Source organism: Taudactylus pleione, unplaced genomic scaffold (genome assembly GCF_031769625.1).
Source record: "Taudactylus pleione unplaced genomic scaffold, aTauple2 ptg000370l, whole genome shotgun sequence".
NCBI lineage: Eukaryota > Metazoa > Chordata > Amphibia > Anura > Myobatrachidae > Taudactylus > Taudactylus pleione.
This window is the reverse complement of record NW_028284771.1, coordinates 7,112,617-7,132,872: the sequence shown is the minus strand read 5'-3', so window position 1 is coordinate 7,132,872 and position 20,256 is coordinate 7,112,617. Positions and strand designations below refer to the sequence as shown.

At 42.6% G+C, this 20,256-nt stretch overlaps 1 protein-coding gene across 3 annotated transcripts in view; it reads right to left on the bottom strand.

The window, feature by feature from the left end:
- Nucleotides 1–20,256, bottom strand: part of MCTP1 (multiple C2 and transmembrane domain containing 1) — a 1,010,275-nt gene that overhangs the window by 322,229 nt on the left and 667,790 nt on the right. For all 3 annotated transcript variants that reach the window (XM_088444636.1, XM_088444637.1, XM_088444638.1), the window contains 4 exons: nucleotides 19,304–19,406; nucleotides 7,121–7,223; nucleotides 6,601–6,702; nucleotides 6,138–6,212 (listed from right to left, as the gene is read on the bottom strand). In XM_088444636.1, coding sequence (XP_088300762.1) covers nucleotides 6,138–6,212; nucleotides 6,601–6,702; nucleotides 7,121–7,223; nucleotides 19,304–19,406 — 383 coding nt within the window. The remainder of the gene's footprint in view (nucleotides 1–6,137; nucleotides 6,213–6,600; nucleotides 6,703–7,120; nucleotides 7,224–19,303; nucleotides 19,407–20,256) is intronic.

Sequence of the window (20,256 nt, the reverse complement as noted above, 5' to 3'; positions counted from 1 at the left end):
GTGGCTGGCCAAATGGAGGCATTCCTGAAGGAGCGCCTGTCGTTTGTGGGCGGCCCTACTGACATCACTCATGATGTCAGTAGTGAGCTTCCTGCTCTATTACAGCAGGAACTCACTGGGGCTTGCGGGAACGAGACCCTACCGCAAGGGTCTTGTTGCAAGCCCGATGGTTGCGACCATCGCAACCATCACCTGGTCGCTCACAAAAGCTGTGGGTGGTCACCCACAGCTTAGCGAGTGGCCAGGAGGCCGGGTTTTTTTAAAAAAGCGGCTACCCTGATTCAGAGCGAGCGCTCGCTTTTTGCGAGCGCCTCTGAATTAGGCCCACAGAACATACACATGCTGCATATAATTTTAATCAGCAAAGTTGTTGCATTGCAAATACAGTAAGACGCATTTGCGGCAAAACAGAAGCACAAAAAGATGCTCGGCATTAGTAAACTTGCATGGGATTAGGCGCGACTAAAAGGGCTGTTTAACGCGACTGCAGAAACCATATCTTGGGGGTCGGGATGCCGATGGTCACAATACCGACAGCGGCGTCCCAACAGTCAAATTCCCAACCCAACTAGGTAAGTACTCTAACCCTCCCCCCTGCAGTCTAACTGTAATACTTACTGTCGGGATGCCGGCAGTCAGGATTGTGGTGACGGGATTCCGACTGCTGAGCTATTTCTAGCACAGTGTGTACAGGGCTCGCAGTAGGCTCACAAGGGGGTCAAGCTGGCTGCACACTGCTCAGCAGATCGGGAGCATTTAACCCGATAAGGGGTTGATGATGAGCTCTCTCACCTTGGCCAAGATCTCCTGTGCAGAATGAATGCTCTGGGCTCACACAAGTCATTCCTTCAGCTACTCATATAAGTGGTCACACTCTTGATCTTGTCTTCCAGATTGCATTAGAAGTCTCTAACCTAAATATAAACCCAGTCACGTGGTCAGACCACCACTCGATTCGCTTCTCAGTTGCAACCCCTCAAAATAGAACTTTACCCATGGAGTTGACAAGGTATCGTCCAAGGAGGGGCATGACCCCCCAGGTTCTTGCAGCAAACCTGGATCTTTCTGCGGTAATGGGGGCCTGTGAAGATCCTTGTTCTCTAGTCCATTATTATAACAGAGATGTGACAGCTGCAATGGATATTATCACCCCTGTGCGTATACGACCCTGCATACCACACCGTCAAGCCCCTTGGTTTGACAATAGTGTTAGTGAACTCAAGAAAAGGGGGCGTAAACTTGAAAGACGATGGAGGAAGACTAACCTGGTAAAGGATAAGTTAACAGTAATCAAACATATTGGAGAATATCAATCAACAATCTCCCATAAGAAAACAGAGTTCCTTTCAAATGAGATCAAGGCAGCAAACAATAGGCCAGCTCAGCTTTTCCGTACAGTGGAGACGCTTTGCAAACCAGCATGCCTACAGCTTGATGAAACCCTCTCCCAGTCAAGATGCAATGAGTTTGCAAAATTCTTTGCAGATAAAGTATCCTCCATACAGGCTGGAATCCCCGTAGTGCCATCAAAGGATTGCCAAACTACCAAGCCTGCCAAGGTAAGCCACCTGTCTCCCTTTGACATAATGGATATAAAAGACATTGCCAAAATTATCAGAATGTTGCGACCCACCACCTGTGATCTGGACCCTGCCTCAACAAAGTTTCTCATAGGACGTATGGACATGATTGGTCCTTTAATTGCAAAAATAGTTCATTGCTCTTTGCAAACAGGCATATTTCCAGAACCACTAAAGGAAGCCATTGTTAGACCACTTCTTAAAAAACCTAATTTAGACCACGACTACATCAACAACTTTTGACCAGTATCAAACCTTCCTTTTCTAGGAAAGGTCATTGAGAAAGTGGTGGCAATGCAACTGGAAACCCGCCTGTCTACCCATGATATTTATGATCCATTCCAGTCAGGATTCAGGAGGACATAGCACTGAAACAGCTCTGGTATGTGTGCTTAATGATCTTCTGATGGCAAGAGACAGAGGTGATTGTTCAATCTTAATCCTTCTGGATCTCTCAGCAGCATTTGATACTGTGGATCACGGGATTCTAATTGAGAACCTGAAAAATTTCTGTGGACCTGATGGCACAGTCCTTAGCTGGTTCAAATCATTTCTGACCAGCCGGTCACAGAGAGTTTCTTCTGGAGTAAACTCTTCATCACCAGTGCCACTTCCATGTGGTGTCCCACAGGGTTCTATACTATCTCCCATGATTTTTGCTATCATTGGGTGAAATAATCAGACGTCATGGCCTGGTCCACCACTGCTAGGCAGATGATACACAACTGTAACTGTTCTTTGCTTCAGGTACAAAGGACCCCATAACAACCCTAAATGGCTACCTAGCTGAGCTTCAGGAGTGGATGAGTGCCAGTTGGCTGCGACTGAACCCTGATAAAACAGAGGTCCTTATGATAGGTCACAAAGTCAGGGCTAAAGCATAGCCAACCAACAGGACTTATGCTTGGGGGAGCAGAATTAGAAAACACTGAACATGTGCGGAATCTTGGTGTTGTCCTGGATAGTGGCTTGACACTTAAACATCAGGTATCAGTCACAATCAAATCCTCATTCTTTCATCTGAGGAACATTGCCAGAATCAAGCACTTAGGACCTCATTCAGAGTCAGTCGAAGCGGCCGCACGGTCGTACGCCACCGATGTTCGCTATACTGCGCATGCATAAAGTTCGCAATGCGCGTGCGCAAACTAGCCGCTACGATCAGAAATTTCTCTCTCCTTGAACACAGCCAGGTCGGTAATTTGAGTTACAGATTGAGGCGTTTGTGGGTGGTAACAGGGGAAGGTGCTTGAAAACGGGGGAGTGGAGATCCGAATGCAGGCGTGCCTAATTATGCAAACTTATGGGAGTGCATACGGTTTATGGGAGTGCATAATTAACAAAGTAGCGTCATGGCACATGTGACATGGGAGGTTTTTACACTGACATGATCGTAGAGCTTAAGAGAGGGTATGGTCAACCTTAAGCTCTACGACCAGTTCCGATGGTCTCGATTAATCCTTATATGCCCGGAGATGATGTGCAATGCGTACGAGAAGGGGGCGTATTTTTTTTAATTCCGCCCGCTTCCTCCCCTTGGTCGGCCAGCTACCGATTCGAACTTAAGGACGCAACTTGCGAGGGAATCATTTGCATAACCGGCCCCTTTTCCCGTACGACCGTGCGGCCGCTTTGACCTACTCTGAATGAGGTCCTTAATTCCCTCAGAAGATCTGCCTAAAGTCATACATGCATTTATATCATCACGCCTAGACTACTGCAATGCCCTCTACCTTGGACTCCCAGCAAAAGAATTACACCGCATGCAGATGGTACAAAACGCAGCTGTCAGGCTATTAACCAAACCAGCCCCGTTCCAGCCACATAACACCCACTGTCTACTCCCTTCACTGAGATGGCGAATAGTTTTCAAGATTGGCTTACTAACTTACAAAGCCCTACATGACCATGGTCCAAGGTAACTAAAGCAGCTACTGATTCCTTACCGTCCCACTCGAATACTGCGATCCCTTGACAAAGGACTATTAACAGTACCTAGAATCTCCTGGAATCTGGGGGTCGAGCTTTCAGTTTTGGGGCTCCAACCTTATGGAACTCACTTCCCCGTACAGTTCGAGAGGCCTCCACTCTAGAATCCTTCAAAAGTAGACTCAAGACTTACCTCTTCACCCAAGCATTTCACTAATGTCCCTTGTTTAAGCTTATTTTGTATTTTGTACTGTAAAGGCAAATGTAAAGCACTTTGGGCCTGATTCAGACCCACTCGCGAGCGGCTGTCCACTCGCAAGTGGGTCGATGTTATGGACTGAGCATGCGCACGACGGAGGGAGCTCCGTCGTGCGCATGCGCCAGACGCGACGAGCGAAGGAAAGTCCTTCGCTCGTTGTGTCCGATCAAAGGGGGCGTGCTGTCAATGTTGATTGACAGCACGCCCCCTTTGGTGGGCGTGCCGGGGGCGTGCCTCCCTGACGGGGGCGTTCCCACGGGAACGCCTCCCGTCAGAAGCCGGCCCACTGACATCACTAGTGATGTCAGTGGGAGTGATTTTGGCTCTGATAGAGCCAAAACCACTCCTGAGCTTGCGGTTGAAAACCTCAACCGCAGGCTCTGGCTCGCAAATTCGATGGTCGCGATGGTCTCGACCATCGCCACCATCACAATGCACGCTCGTATAGCCTGTGGGTGGTGACCCACAGCTATACGAGCGTCCAGGAGGACGCTCCATGAAAATGGAGGCCGGCCCTCATTCAGAGCGTGCGCTCTGCTCAGAGCGTACGGCTCTGAATGAAGGCCTTTGAGTCCTTTAGGAGAAAAGCACTATATAAATAAAATTATTATTATTATTATTATTATTATTATTATTATTATTATTATTATTATAACAATGTGGAATGTACAGTCCCATATAAGGGCACTTGCGACTCCCTATGTCTGGAGATGTGGATTGAGGGCATTCAAGTTCAACCAAAGAACAGTAAGGACATTCACATGTAAATGGAGATGCAAACTATAATGAGTAGTCCACTTCTTCATTCAAAGGTGTTGAGAGGGGGGGGAAGGGGGGTTTATTTACTACATGGACCCAAATCCAAAATCCAAAAATAAGAACACTAATAATAATATTTTGACACAGAGAACTAGTCTCATAAAACTATCTAGACCTCCATCCTTGTACTCTTCCTCAAACGTTTCATTTTCCTAGCTTTCCTTCTATGTTTCTGACTGTGATGTACTCTCCCCACCTCTCTCACTTTAATTTGTGGTACCTCATGGTTCTGTCTACTATTCTTTACCTGCTCATTTTCCCTTGGTCAAATATTAAACTCAAATTCAATTGTACCTTCTACGCTAGTTACACTGAAATATGTTCCTGCTTAATTCTTTTGCACCATCATTTGTTTCTAAAGGCCTATCTACCATTTCAGGTTGGAGGTTTGTGTGGAACCTAGAATTATCCAACAAGAATTAGTCCTATATCCTCCATCAAATTGTCTTATTGTCCAGTAATTGCCCATCATATTTCCTACACCAAAGGAATACTGCATAGGTGTAATTTTGATATCCTTCTTTTCACATATTCAGCCTCTGACTATATCTTGCCAGTTTTTATTTAAGCAACAATTCTGATGCTCTTAATCATGATGCCACAAAGATATAAATACTTTCTAATTAAAATATGTAATTATTAGGAAGCATACCAGTTTAAAGATGAAATGTTGGCTGGGGATCTGGATCTAATAAAAATGTAACTCAACTATAAAAGTAACAGAAACAAATTAATAATCAACATGATGCTTTAAGGCATAAATTGCATATTTAATTCATAGATAACAACTTATTTCCACTTCCGAGTTTAGAGAATCAAGACCATTTTAGTTTCTATTGTGAGATCATCCTGGTAAATCTAAACCTGGTCTTCCCAAAAGGATATTTGTCCTTATCACAACCTCCCAACCCCCCCCCTAGCATCAGATGGTTCTATACAATTCCGTTATTTACGCAGTCTGAGACAAGCATAATTTAAGTTATGATTGAGGTACATTGTCAGGATGGTGTTGAAAAGACCTGCTCCCTTGTGTATAGCTCAGTCTCACTCTTATTGTTATTATATTTTCACACAACATGTGCAAAGAGTAGCCTTATTAAAGAAATAGATAAATGCTATTCAAGATTCACTGCAAATATATATCCGGTTTAGCAATGCTATTGATAGGTAAGTTATTATTTAAAAGTCCTTTCAAAAGCAACTTGTATCTGTAAGGTGTTCAGTATATTTATATATATATATATATATATATATATATATAAAATAATTTTCTTGAATAGTTGGTGAGGTTTCAAGCCTCAGAGCCAAATCAAGTTAATATTAGGTATTATATATACTTTCCCTATAAATAAAATGAGCATAACGAATAATAAAAAAGTACACAAGTTACAATAAAACAAAACAGCTGCGTTCAATAAGTTTTTCTTTTAGCACAATCAATAATGCCATAAAAAAATGAAACTTCTTTTGTTTGTTCTCCTGGAAGACATGAACGCAGAAATATTGTTACTGTATGCCAGTAACCTGTCAATGGCTACTGGGTTGTTTACCTGTTTAGAAAGTCTGGGTTCATCCTCAATGTATTTCTGTTCTTTTGGCAGAAGTGTAGCCAGACTGGCCTTTACCTGCAGATAATAATAAGTGGGTGTAAAAAGGCAACTTGTACAAACGATCAGTTTTCCATCTTAATTGTAATCTGTGACCGGCACATGCACCCTGATTAAAAATTCACAAAAGCAAAATCGTATAAAGGACATAAGTGCATAATACCAAGGGAGGGTAACTGGCATGCATACTTAACAGGGGCAGTGTCACTGGTAGCAACAACAGCTGAATAGTAATATGTGGGGAGTGTACGCCATGCTCTGGCTACATTGTTTTCTTCACTTGCGTAGAGGTTAGAATAATATGAATGATAACATATGATTTATAGCTCTGGAACAAAAGCTTTCAAAGAACTGAGCTCTTTAGCAGTGGCGGAAAAAAAAAAGAAGAAGCAAAGTTTAGACTTACAGTATTAAAAATCACATCTATTTCAAGATAGATGACCCCCTTTGTTGGCCCTGTCAGCTGCTTGTTTTTCAGGACGTAGGCTTTCTGTTCACCATTTTGAATCTGTGGGAAGAAAGACATGACAGCCGTCTGTCTCGTGGTCTCTGCTGAATACACTCCCCCCTTCCACCTCTGACCCTCAGCTGCTGAAACTGACAGGGAGCCCAAAACAACTGTGGCAATTCTGACAAGTACCTGTTCATTACCAGCACCGAGCCTGTCAGGAAAAATTAAATACCGTGGGATTCAACATGGTCATGGACCGATGGTGTTAAATTTTCTTTTCTTTTTCTTTTTTTCTTTTTGTCCGTGTCTGAGAGTGTGTGTGTGTGTATGTGTGTGTTTGTGAGTCTGTGTGTCTGTGTGTGTGTGTGACATTTCATATCTCGGTTGAGAATTGACTGACATTGAACAGAGATTTTTTTTTTTCCTTGTGGGTTGAGACAAACATTGAGATGTATGGCAGGTGAATGAGACTTACAGACAGCAAGGGTATAGCAACTTTGCCCAGAAAGTCAGCACTTCGGTCTCGATCCTCATCATAGACTGTCACTTCAAGGACTGAGTGGATATCATTGACATTGCTTTATGGAGAAGAAAATAATGCAGTGTTAATTATATGGTCGATAGTGAACTTAGCCAATAAACAGTTTGTCATTCACAACATTTATTTCATGGTTATTACTGCTTTTTCCTTAATATATTAAAGACGTTTCACGCCGACAGGTCGTTTTACTTTATTTTAGATTCTATTATTATTTATTGGTACATGTCATCCTTCAACTTGTACTAAATATATTACATTATAGTTCTGCCTTCAGTAGTTGTTTTCACGCTAGTTTATTTTCATCGCCCTTGGATAAGACACAAAGCTGCTTTATAGGTACAATCATGTCCACTGCATAGATCTGACCTGAGTCATAACCAACGGCAAGAATAATAAACTATTCTGAAAAGATGTTGTAAATGATTTGTATAGAAACCAGAAAAATAAAACAATGTATTCACTAAATGTTTTAGAAGGGGTTTTTATTAACGAACAAACTCAAGTAATCAGAACAGAAAAAAAAAAGAGAGTGGATAATGTGAATTTTTCTTAAGTATTTTAGTGCAATGGTTCCTAGTCACTTTGCTGCTATGAAATAGGGATGTGCAGGCTCGGATTAGGTCGGATTTGCATGCTGGGTTCAGATTTTTCCCTCCAAAAATCAGGTCTCAGAAAGAGGCAAAATGTCATCTTTCATGGACAAACATCATTTTGTCCAGGAATGATGATGTTTGTCCATGAAAGATGACGTTTTGCCTCTTTCTGAGACCCGATTTTTGGAGGGAAAAATCCGAACCCGGCATGCAAATCCGAACTAATCCGAGCCTGCACATCCCTACTATGAAATAGCTGACTACATTTGGTAAATCAGTTGTCCTGAACACTAGAAATGAATGTACAATGAGCAGTATTTTAAGGTAAAAAAAAGGAAATAGTACAGTGAATTAAGGGAACTGTGTTACGGTAATCACAACTCCCACAAATATATTCAAATAACTACAAAACATCTATTCAAATCAAAATAGAACCTGCAAGGCTTTTATGGTAATATATACGGATAAACATAACAAAACAGGATAAATCATATAAATTCTAGCAATATTTATTATAACCAAACACAGAACATCAGTGACCTCACAACACAAGGACAAAAACAACTCATTTCATTAATAACAAAAACTATGCAGGCTTATGGCATGCAATTCTTGGATTGGAGATGCACAAGTCCACTGTGGGAGGGACAAGGTGGGCAATTTGCATCAATAGGCCCTACCCACATTCCAGGGTCATAGGCACATATGTCCCCTGCATCAATAGTTCGTGAGCTACTGTAATTATAAGTAAATCTTTTTTTCCAGCAATATATGAATTTCCGTACTGCACATTGACACGAAAAATGTGCCAAGATCGTAGACTTGCATCCACTTAAGCTGTAGAGGCGGAACAAGGATGGGCCATGGCAGACAATTGTAAGTTGAGTACAGTAGGAACATAAATCAACATAATTAAATATGGAGGCAAATCCAGATACGCCTCTTGTGGTTATGGAGGACTGGTAACATAAAGCGTGCAATGAAGATGATGATTGTTAGCAGCACAACCGAGCAAACCACAGTTGTCATTTTCATTTGTATTACTATTATCTGTCAAGACATTATTCTCTAGTGTATATGACAGTTAATTACATTATTATATTGTGTACAAATAGATTGATGTGACTTTAGCTTTTAATACTGGAATGCTCAAGCCGCATCACTATACTATCTATGCATGTCTATGCGAACATTAGGCCTAAGTATATAAATCTATATATATAGATGTTTTTTTTCTTTTTTTGCACGAAACATATATTTACTGCACACTTAGTATAAGAAGGCTGGCAACATGTAAACAAATAAGTTTTGCGATCCACTCCCACATACCCTCCATTTATGTCCTGGAGTGTGAACACACTATTCCCAGCAATATTGCTAACACTTTTGCTAGGTATGATCATTCTTCCACACTCCAAGCATCTGCAGGCCATATAAGTCAGTTGCTTCAGTCCATCTAGTTGCCACAGCTACTGTATACTGGATACAACGGCCCATTTTAAAGACACTAAGAAGTTTTCGACCACCAAATCCTTAGCTAGAGCTCCTGGCCCTTACAGCATTTTGAACAATTTTTTTTAAATGATTTGCTAAGGTTATAGGGCCCGATGCAAAATGATAGCTATGGTTTATGTTCCTACAAAATGGATCATGCTCCCGCCAGGGACTATTTAGTAACACCACCTCAGAGGTTTCATTATGCTGGATTCAACTGGAGCTTTACTTCTAAATGTTCTACCACATATACATAGTGGGGTCCATTTTGGTAACAGACAATTTTAACATACCAGTATGTTTTTGTAGTGTCAGTGTAAATCAAAACATCCAAGGAAACCAATGTAAACTCCACAAAGGTAGGGCCTAATTCAGACCCCTGCCTGGAGGTTGGAATCCCGACACCAGGAGGCCGGCAGAGGAGGAAATCCCGATCGTCGAAGGTAAGTATTAGCTAACCTATTTCTAACCCCCTAACCCTCTTTTAGGGTGCCTAACCCTAACCTTCCCCCTCCCAGTGCCTAACCCTAATCCCCCCTCTAAATGCCTAAACCTAACCCCCCCTTCCCCGCCACCTAAACCTAAGTCTCCGGGGGGGTGCCTAACCCTAAGTCCACCCCGGGGGTGCCTACCCCTAACCCTCCCTCCCCCTAGCCTAACCCTAACCCCCCTCTAAGTGCCTAAACCTAACCCCCCCTTCCCTGCCACCTAAACCTAAGTCTCCCGTGGGGGGGCTAACCCTAAGTCTCCCCCGGGAGCCCTAAACCTAACCCTCCCCCCCCGCGGCTGTCCGCTGCGGCGCCCGGTATCCCTTCGATCGGGATGCCGGGCGCCGGTCTCCCGGCGTTGGTAAAATGACAGGCGTCTACATTTAGACGCCTGTCATTTAACCCTCGCCGGGATAAAGCAGTCCGGTAGACGGCTGTCAGGAGTAGGTCTGCCGGCTTCCCAACTGCATACCCAGAATATCACCCATGGTCCCAGGTCTGTGATACAGCAATGATAGCCATTGATAACCATAGTATCACTGAGCAACAGGCTCTTTATGCTGTAGTTGTATGAACTCCTTTACCTCCATACTGAATTACTTGTTCCTCAAGGGAGCATTCTTTTCAGGTTGTTTCTAAGCATTTACTAAACAAATACAAATTAAGGCAGTGAAGCGCAGGATAGGTGGCACCTACATCATCGGGATTTATATTTGGGATCTGGCATTATTTATTTTGTGCAGGCGTAGCTTTAGCAATCAATATTTATTTCCAGTAGGGGCATTATATATTATAACCTGAAGCCCTAATTATTTATATAGAAGGCATGATTTATTTATTACCATAGGGGGTTTGATATCTTTATTAAGATTGGGGGCATTATTTATTTCTTTGATGGAGGTAATCATTTTTATTCAATAGAGGCGCAATACTTGTAGGGGACACTTGTGACGCTAAAAGTGGAAGTATACCATGGCTGGCCATGTATACTATGCTGTGCTTATAGATCTTCATGTGCCAACACTCATGGCCTGCTGCCTGCCATGTCCTTGTTGTGCTTGCACTATATTACAGAATGTAAGAGGTAAAACTGGATTTTGTACATCTAGTTTAACCATGCTGTTTGGTCTAAACTACATTCGGGTGTTTTAAAACTGCCACACATTGCATGCGGTTTGAGGTTTGCAATATGCGGTGTGGCGTTGAAAAACTCTGGTGATATATTGCAAATTGCAAATACAAAAAATCCTGCCCCTTTGGAAATTTACCCCAGGTCTCAGTGGACCCCACTTCTGGCACTTTAGGTTGTGCACCTGTGATTCCTATTCCACCACAGCCTACATCCAACCTTTGCATCCCGCCACCTCCTCCCGACAATGAAGATATAGTTGCCTGCATAAACAATCCCATGTTGAAGCACTAGGGTCTAACCAAGTCTTGTGGGGTTTGGATTAATAAATAGTTAAAAGTAACAAATCAGTACTAATGATCCTAGTAAGCCCTTGGGCATGCAGTCCACTAGGGTCTGTGTTGATGGCCATCAAATGATAAAATAAACATATAACAAATTGAAATAGGGGTATTTTTTTACATTTTGACCGTCACAATGTTAAATAACTAAGATTATCATTATCAGAAAATGCACGATATCGCCAGATTGGCCTGCATGTATGCCCAATGGAAGATATTGTTACCGTCCAGTGGGAGCACGCATTGTTGGTACTTCATTGCATACACACTTAAAGATATGAACGATATATCGTTGAACGATATCATTATCGTTCAAAAAGTAAAGATATATCGTTCTGTGTGTATGCACCTTAAGCTTCAGCCATGGTACCATTTGCCACTATGACATTTTGTTTTGTATAATACATTAAAGCACATGCGATGTTACATACTATTGACATTAACTAATAAATGTGGAAATATAAAGCAATAATGCATTAGGGAAAACTTCCCTTTTCATTTTCACCCTTATGTTTTTCTCTTTTAGTTAAATGATAACAATAAAAAGAAACTTCAGGCTTGCACTTTGTGCAGATAGGATGCTGAATAATATAACATAGCTGTGTAAATTGCTGTTCTCATTTGGTAGCTACAAGCTGATGAAAACTTATTTTACAGTATGAGTGATGGAAATATTTAATCTCTGCTCTTTTTTATATGCATGATATTTGATTTTCAGAACCTCAGGTTGGTGAAATATAACAACCACTCTCTTTTACAGCAAGTAATAAGTAAGCAAAATCATATTACAGGCTTCCCGTTAGAGGCTCTAAATCTGAATTAGTCTTGTGACTCATTTAATACTGCTAAATAAGATAGCTGAATGCTTTTGACGAGTTCTCTCCCGGAGTTAATCTTAAAATCTTATACCTTTAAAATAAACACTGTGCTACATAAACAAATGAAGGAATAAGGCAGAATTTACGCACATTTACAGAGCTTTTGAAAGTTAAATAGAGGTGATATAAAATATAAAGCACATAGGGATTGGCTAATAAGATGTTATTGCTAAACATTTTCATCATACCAACTTCTGCATTATAGCAATCAAGGAAAGTAACATTCAAGGATTTTTTTTCTTTCCACTTAAACACCAGTTTCCCGTGTATTTCAAGCCTCACAAGACTACAGGGAAGGTTGTAGTGACATTGTTTCAGTGCCTCAGAGAAGTTATCATAAATGCCATAAATGGAAATGAAGAAACCTGTAGGTGAAAGTAGTATTGCAACTGAGATTGCAACCTTGGATATACAGATACAAGATTATATGGAATTGATTAACATTGTCTATTTGTTACCATTAGCTGTCCTGTATGTTTCCCTGTATGTAAGAAACATTGGCCTCACCACTTATGTCACTAGCTTGGCTTTAGTTTATACACATGGAGCAAATCTGAGCCAGATGGTGTGACATGGAACATGACTTGGTAGGACCGAAGGGGGATATCGTTAGCGACGGCCATATCGTTAGCGAGGGGATATCATTAGTGAAGGCCATGCTTTCAAATGCAGAATGGTCCCCACCGTTGCTCTGTCGCTGCCGGCATCGGCAAGCTCCCCCGCCGGGTCCCGCTGGAAGATGTTGGGCATACTCGGCTTAAGTCACCCAACAGCCTTTTGCTTTGGAGGGCCAGATGGCCAATGGTTACCTAAAGTACATTTGGTTTAAATAACCAATAGCATCTATATCAAATCAGAAAATTACTGCTACTACTGTACTTTGAATTTTATCTATTTATCTATTTTTTTTACTTTAATTGTATACTAGCTGAAGTACCAGGCGTGGCCCAGGTTTAAATCTTCAAGTTATTAAGTTTTATTATGTGATGTCATCCAAATCCATCCAAAGGAAAGGCCCAGAACAGGCTCCCTGGGTCATAGTTCTGCCCGGCACACTCCGCCGTGAGGTCCAACCGGGACCCCAACCCCCTAGTATGTTTTCTGGGATCCAAGGTTACCACTCTGTGAAGTTTTCTTCCAAATCCATCCAATGGAAGTCTCAGAACAGGCTCTCGGGGTTAAATTCTGCCCAACACACACCAACGGGAGGTCTGACCGGTCAGGTAAGGTCAGGATCCAACTGGACCACCTCACATTGGTTTCATCCCCTGCAATCGGTGCAGGGGTATCTGAATACATAAATGGACAGGCAGGCAAACAAAAAAACAAACAGACCAATGAATTTTATATATAAGATTTTGTTCAAGAGCTAGTCGGCCAATGCAAGAGCAGCAGAGCACAGCGAATTACGCCGTCTGTGTGTTCCATCACATCTACTTTGTGGCCATAACTTGAATACAGAGAAAACCACAATGAGTCCAATTTTCAAGAAGATTTATTCTATTCAGTACCCAGAAAAGGTGCAAATGAAAGCTGTATCAAAAGTGACGCAGATCAGGAGGACAGTATCAACAGATATTTTTATCTTTATTTGTTTCAAGTTCATTATTAAAGATATTTTGCTGATAAAGAGAAAGCAGATTTTAGATCTATTACCCTCCACACACACCCCAGAAATGACAGGCTAAAAAGCAGGAGACAGCTGAATCCGCTGGTGGCATTTGAAAGTAGGAATGTATGTAATTTCACTGTCTTTTCCCACAAAAAAAAAAGATTGTTAACCAATTATAAAAAGTATTATTGATCAGATCTGTCCATTGCTGAGTAAGGTTTAATAGAGAGCAAAGTAATAATAATAATAATACCTTTTAAAAGTTATATTTTTGTTACATTTTCTTTCCCAGGAACAAGGAAAGGGAGAACATTCATGACAAGTTACATTCCAGCTCTATTTACAAAAGTTGTGGTACCTATCATTGAAAGTAGTGAGGTGTAGAGCATCACCAGCAGACATAAGATACGTCCATATGTACATAGTGTGTTTTTTATGTGCCCATGAGTCACTGTGTTTATGAGTAGAGTACGCCAGCAACCATTGGTGGGTAGTGTATATGATTACCCATCAACAGATCCCATCCACTGGACATCCATGCTGTGTGATGCATTAGTCCATATTATCCTCACATCACATAATGACATATGACCAAAGAAATGCATTAGTCACAAAGTTCTGTCGGGAAGATGGAAAGGTGACTGATGGGTGATAAAGCAGTTATGATGTCAATCAGTAACAGGGGGTGCGATTCAAGGCTCCCACCACATGCCAGTAGGTTTGCAAGTCAAAGTGAAAGGTCACTAGGACCAGTAAAAGAATCACTCTAAATAAAATGCACTGAATGTATGTGTGAAGGTGGAAATATAAGTGGACTTTGCTATGTACCAGAAATCATAGAACCAAAACAAACAACAACAAGAAAATCCTATTAATCCTAGAATACTTTAATCACTGCATCTATGGGAGGACAGTGACATATGCACTGTCAAACACTGGTCATGGAACAACTGGTGGATTATGACAATCTAGGGCTCTGGGCTTTACTTATGTTAAGGGCCACAATACATAAGTCTCATTTACATGACAAAAGTACATCATGTGGCAAACCATGTACCATACTTGTATCATTCTATATGCAGTGGAGGGGTGACTGATATAACTATCCTGCACACCAATCAGGGGCATAATTAGGTATTTGAAGGCCCCATAGCAAAAGTTTGTAAGGGTCCCTATGTACCAACCAATGGTGAAAAATGTAACTTTGACAAGGAAAATGTGCCCCCCTTAGCTCTGGGCCCCACAGCAGCTGCCAGCTTGCACTTATGGTTGTTATGCTCATGACACCACTGCAAAATACAGCAATCTGCAGTAGGGATGGCCATCGACCATCAATGTTTTAAATGTCTGCAATGTTTTAACACACTGATGGTAAACAGCGGATGTCAGATAGTTTTGTCATCGATGGCGGAGAACCAATGGTTCACTATCGATGGTAGTGAGCCCCCCGATGGTTTTTTATTTTACTTAAGGCCTAGCTCCACCCCCTGACACACCTGCGTTTAACACAGAGCCTAGCTCCACCCCCTGACACACCCATGGAGCCCCGTCCTTCGGTTCTGATTGGCCAGCTGCCCAGTATGTCATAGAGCAGGGATGACCATCGGTGGTTGAAATCATTGATGGTTTCACTTTGAATGGTTTTATACCATCAATGATAACCACCGATGGTACCATCGTTTGTGACGATCGATGGTTACCCATCGATGACCATCTCTAATCTGCAGCATCACACAGTGGGAAGAAGGGCTTAATTATGCAATTTACCATAAATTGCGTCTTCGCTCCACTGAACTGGGAGGGTTGGCTCTCCCCTGGGTACTGGGTACCTGATGGAAAGCACTGAGATTCAGGGGTTTTCCCGACACAGGGGAGCAGATAGGGGGTGGTACAGATTATGTGGCCTCTGTAGGGTGTAGAGTGCAGTGAAATGTAACTTACTTGATGCGCGCGCTGCAATAGTAATGTATAAAACAAGGGAGCCATGCCCTCACCAGCCCAAAGTCTCAGTGGCCCTGTCTGGACATTCAATATAGTAGGCAAGTATGAATTGTGGCGATGCAAGCTGCGTCATGAAGTACAGCGGGGAAGTGTGGTCTCTCTATGTCTCTCTGTCTCTGTGCATATTTCTCTGTGTGGGTCTCTCTCTGGCCCTATCCCCTTACCTGTTGCTCTCGGCATGTTTCTCTCAGTCTGACTTTGTCTCCATGGACATTGCAATGTGAATAGGGCCTCTATGCTACTGTATTACTGGCCAGAGCAGGTGCAATTGCTCACAGTCTATAGGGGTGTCACTGCACAAACCAACAGGAAGTTACAAGCTCTTCATTATCTCTCAAAGTTACTCCATGATAATGATGATAATAAAAAAACATTTCCTTCTGCCAATAATCCCTAGGGCAGATGGGACCAGTTCTGTGAGCAGTAAGATGTTCTGGCTTTCATCTATTTGCAATGCTGTACATATCTGTTATTACCAACATAACAGATGAAAATCTTTTTTTTTTAAATGCTTTATTCTTTGGATACATTAAAACAAAAAAGTTTTAAAAGCTTTCAAGTTTTTTATTCCTCTCATCTGTCTCCCTCTTTATATTTTTTTAATTACTATTATTTATTTTTACGTTTTCTCTCGCTCCTCTCTCTCCTTCCCCTAACTGCAGAGTCATGTATCTGAGTCCCAGGCTTCTCACCTGCCCTGTTAGATATGGTAGTTGTATTCTGCTGGTGTCATTCTCTTCTGTCTCTTTACGGGATGGGTAGGGGATGCCGGCACTCGGGATCCTGGCTGGCAGAATCCCGACACCGGCATCCCGATAGGGTTAGGATACCAACACCTGTCGGGAAGAATCCGAACCCTCCACCTCTCCCTCCCCCTCCCCCCATGCTGCCTAACCCTCCCCTTAGCACCTAACACCTAACCTTAACCCTCCCCCTAACCCCAAAACTTACCGTCAGGATGCTGGCGCCGGTATTCTGAGCGCTGGCATCCTGGCAGCCGGGATTATGACTACATCCCCTCTCTACAGTATTTGCATGTCTCATCTCAGCTGGTGCCAGTACACTTTTCTCCATCTGTTTTATGCATATCTCATCTCAGCTGGTGCCAGTACACTTTTCTCCCTCTGGTCTCTGCATGTCTCATCTCAGCTGGTGCCAGTACACTTTTCTCCCTCTGTTTTATGCATATCTCATCTCAGCTGGTGCCAGTACACACTTCTCCCTCTGGTTTATGCATATCTCATCTCAGCTGGTGCCAGTACACTCTTCTCCCTCTGGTCTCTGCATATCTCATCTCAGCTGGTGCCAGTACACTTTTCTCCCTCTGGTTTATGCATATCTCATCTCAGCTGGTGCCAGTACACTTGTCTCCCTCTGGTCTCTGCATATCTCATCTCAGCTGGTGCCAGTACACTTGTCTCCCTCTGGTTTATGCATATCTCATCTCAGCTGGTGCCAGTACACTCTTCTCCCTCTGGTTTATGCATGTGCGGTGGCTAGAGATGTGCGCAGACCCCCCTGTTTCGGTTTTGGTTCTAAATCATGTTTTGATTTTAGTCAAAACCACCCTCAAGTGTTTCGGTTCAGATTCAGTTCTGGATTTATAACAACAGCTAAAATGATTTGACTTGGACCTGTATTTTGTTCCTACAGTATTATTAACATCAATAACATTAATTTCCAGTGATTTCCAGTCACTTTTGACAACTTCCCAACACCTGAAATCACAAGGGAGGCACTTACGTGCAATCCAAAATACGTGAGATCTGGTTTCTAGATATGAGTTCCGAACTTGGCGAGAAGACCCAAGCCGTCACTCGGTCCTGCTTGGAAAAACTGAACCACTCATCTCTAGCCAGGACACATTCTTTTCCCTCTGAGCTCTGCATGTTTCATTGTACCAGAGTCAATGCAACACATCCTCAGGTTCTCTCTGGTTGCCTACACACTATGCGACCTGCAAACGAAGCAATGCCGTCAACGATTTCCCTTGAACTCTCCCTGGCAGCTCCCCGGCACTCCAGGTTACGATATGGAGAAAAAACAGCACAATGTGACATAAGATCTATCGTGCACAATCTATTGATTTGAATATCTTTAGATCGTGTGCGATTGCAGACAGATGCATGCATCTGTGTAAAAAAATTTGTAGAGATGCATGCACGGATCAGTGCGATCCGTGCTGCAAAAAGTTGTGATAAAAAAAATCAGTAAGACGCAGATGCATGGACAGATCAGTGAGATCCGTCAATGCGTCTGTGTTAAAAAAAATGAATACAAAGTGTAAAACAAAAAAAAAATGCGTTGGCCCCACCTAAAGGAAAACCAGCCCCGGGCTTTTCAGAGCCGGTCCTGGTTGTGAAAATACAGGGGACAAATGACGAAGGGGTCCACTGTATTTAGCACAACGTGCACCGGGCTTTTCAGAGCCAGTCCTGGTTGTCATAATACAGGGGACAAAAAATGTTGGGGGTCTTCTGTATTTAGCACAACCAGCACTGGGCTCAGCCGAGCCAGTCCTGGTTTTGGAAATACAGGGGACAAAAAGCGTAGTGGTCCCCTGTATTATCCATAACTAGCACCAAGCTCTTTCTAGCAGAAGAGTAATGCCACAGCCATGGAAACCCTTTCACCTGGTCCCTTGCCAAAGCATTACCCCTGATCACTAGTCAGCCCAAGGGGGGGATCCCTGGGGAGGTGTGGATCCCCCCAATAAAAGGGGTCCCCGTCTCCAGGACATCCCAGGCCTGGGCTGATAGCCTGGAGCTATCCCCGGTACCAATGGAGCTGTGGGTGCCAGGTTGATAGTGTAAATGTGTAGTGTAAAAATAAAAGTAAAAATATTTTGCAGTAGAACTATAGGTCCCAGCAAGTCTCTCCCGCATGCTGGTACTTGGAGAACCTCAAGATCCGACGTACGACCCACGGGTATGCGCATCTGCATCGTGATTGGACACTCACGATTTGCACATATTATGCACAATCTGCCTTTCCGATGCGTAGAAATCGGCCAGATCGCACATAATATCGTCTAGTGTGTACTCACCTTTAGTCTCATCTTCCTGCAGACTGCACACATGTTCTCTATAAAAATCATTAGTTCACATTCCCATCAGTTGACGGGTCTGTCTCTCCCTCCATGCACTGCGCGGTACATACAGTACAACATCCGGCCCTAGCTTCTCGTCCCCTGTCCATGAGTTGATGAGCAGGCATCTCCTTTTCTATGTTGCCTGACCCGTTGTAACAGTGAAAGCCATTGAGGGGGCTCCGGATGTTGGAACAGCCATTCAAGATTATATTATAGATTAGTGAAAGCCCAAACATGATCTTTTCAGTCCAGCGTGCATAACAAAATGTCTGAACTTTGCACAGAGAATGACTGACAATCAGTTTCTATTCACAGACATTTCAGGTTAGTAAACTGATAATGTACTACACGCAAGGAGAACATATGATAACATACATGTTTGACAGCATTTGGCAAAACCACTTCCATGAAGACTATCCTGTAGCTACTTGTACAATTTGATTTACAGTTGCATTTCATATAAAGGTTTTTCTTATTGTTAAGGACTTACAATGTAAAGACTTTTTTCCACTCTGGATTTAGGTTCTTGTACACAGTGTGAGTCATCAGTCTGTCATTGTTCAACTCAACTACACAAAATGGATCACTTTTACCTGCAGAGAGCAAGAGAAAAGCAGCTGGTGAGATAAGATAAAAACAATCAGGCAATAATTGCAAAACACAAATATCTACGCCACTGTTATGTATCCTAGGAATGATGTAATAAAGAATGGCATTCCTGAGCCTCTGCAATGGACTCCAGCAGTCATGGATGTGTCCTGATGAGCGCTCCACTAGGGCCCAGCTTCTACCATCATTCTATTCCCTCCACCACTCGGTATCTGCTCTCATTCTGGCAACTACCACCGCAGATTTCTCCCAACCCTACTCAATCTCCACACTGATCTAGGCCTCTCCTTAATCCCACTACCAGTCTTTTCCCTGCTGTGTACCTTCTACCTTCTAATCATCGCTTTGGATTTGCCTCTCACTACAGCCAGCAAGACCTTGTCTGACCCCCAACTACTGCTCCAAAGACGCGGCCAGTGACCTCAGCAAGACCACTCTGCCACCTGTCTGACGTCAGCTGAAAGCACAACAGCCCTCCATAAAGGGTAAGTGATTTTTCTGGGTTTTCTAGATAAGCATCTTTTTTCTTTTTTTTTTTTAGATATACTGTATGTGTAGTTAAATAATAAAGAAGAGCAAATGTGACATTTCATTGGATCATATATAAAATAACCCCAAATCATGAAAGTAACAGGAACAGTCATTAGGAACAACTTCCAAGAACTACTAAAAATATGTACATTTTATTTAAATCCAGAAAACTGCTGGAGAAAACTCTGGCATTGATATTTACTCATAGTGGCAGCACTCCCTGTAGTGGCAATAGTTCTTCTGACACAGAATTATACTATACTTATATCAGCAGCCACGTATTGTGTATATTGGGATCCCGTT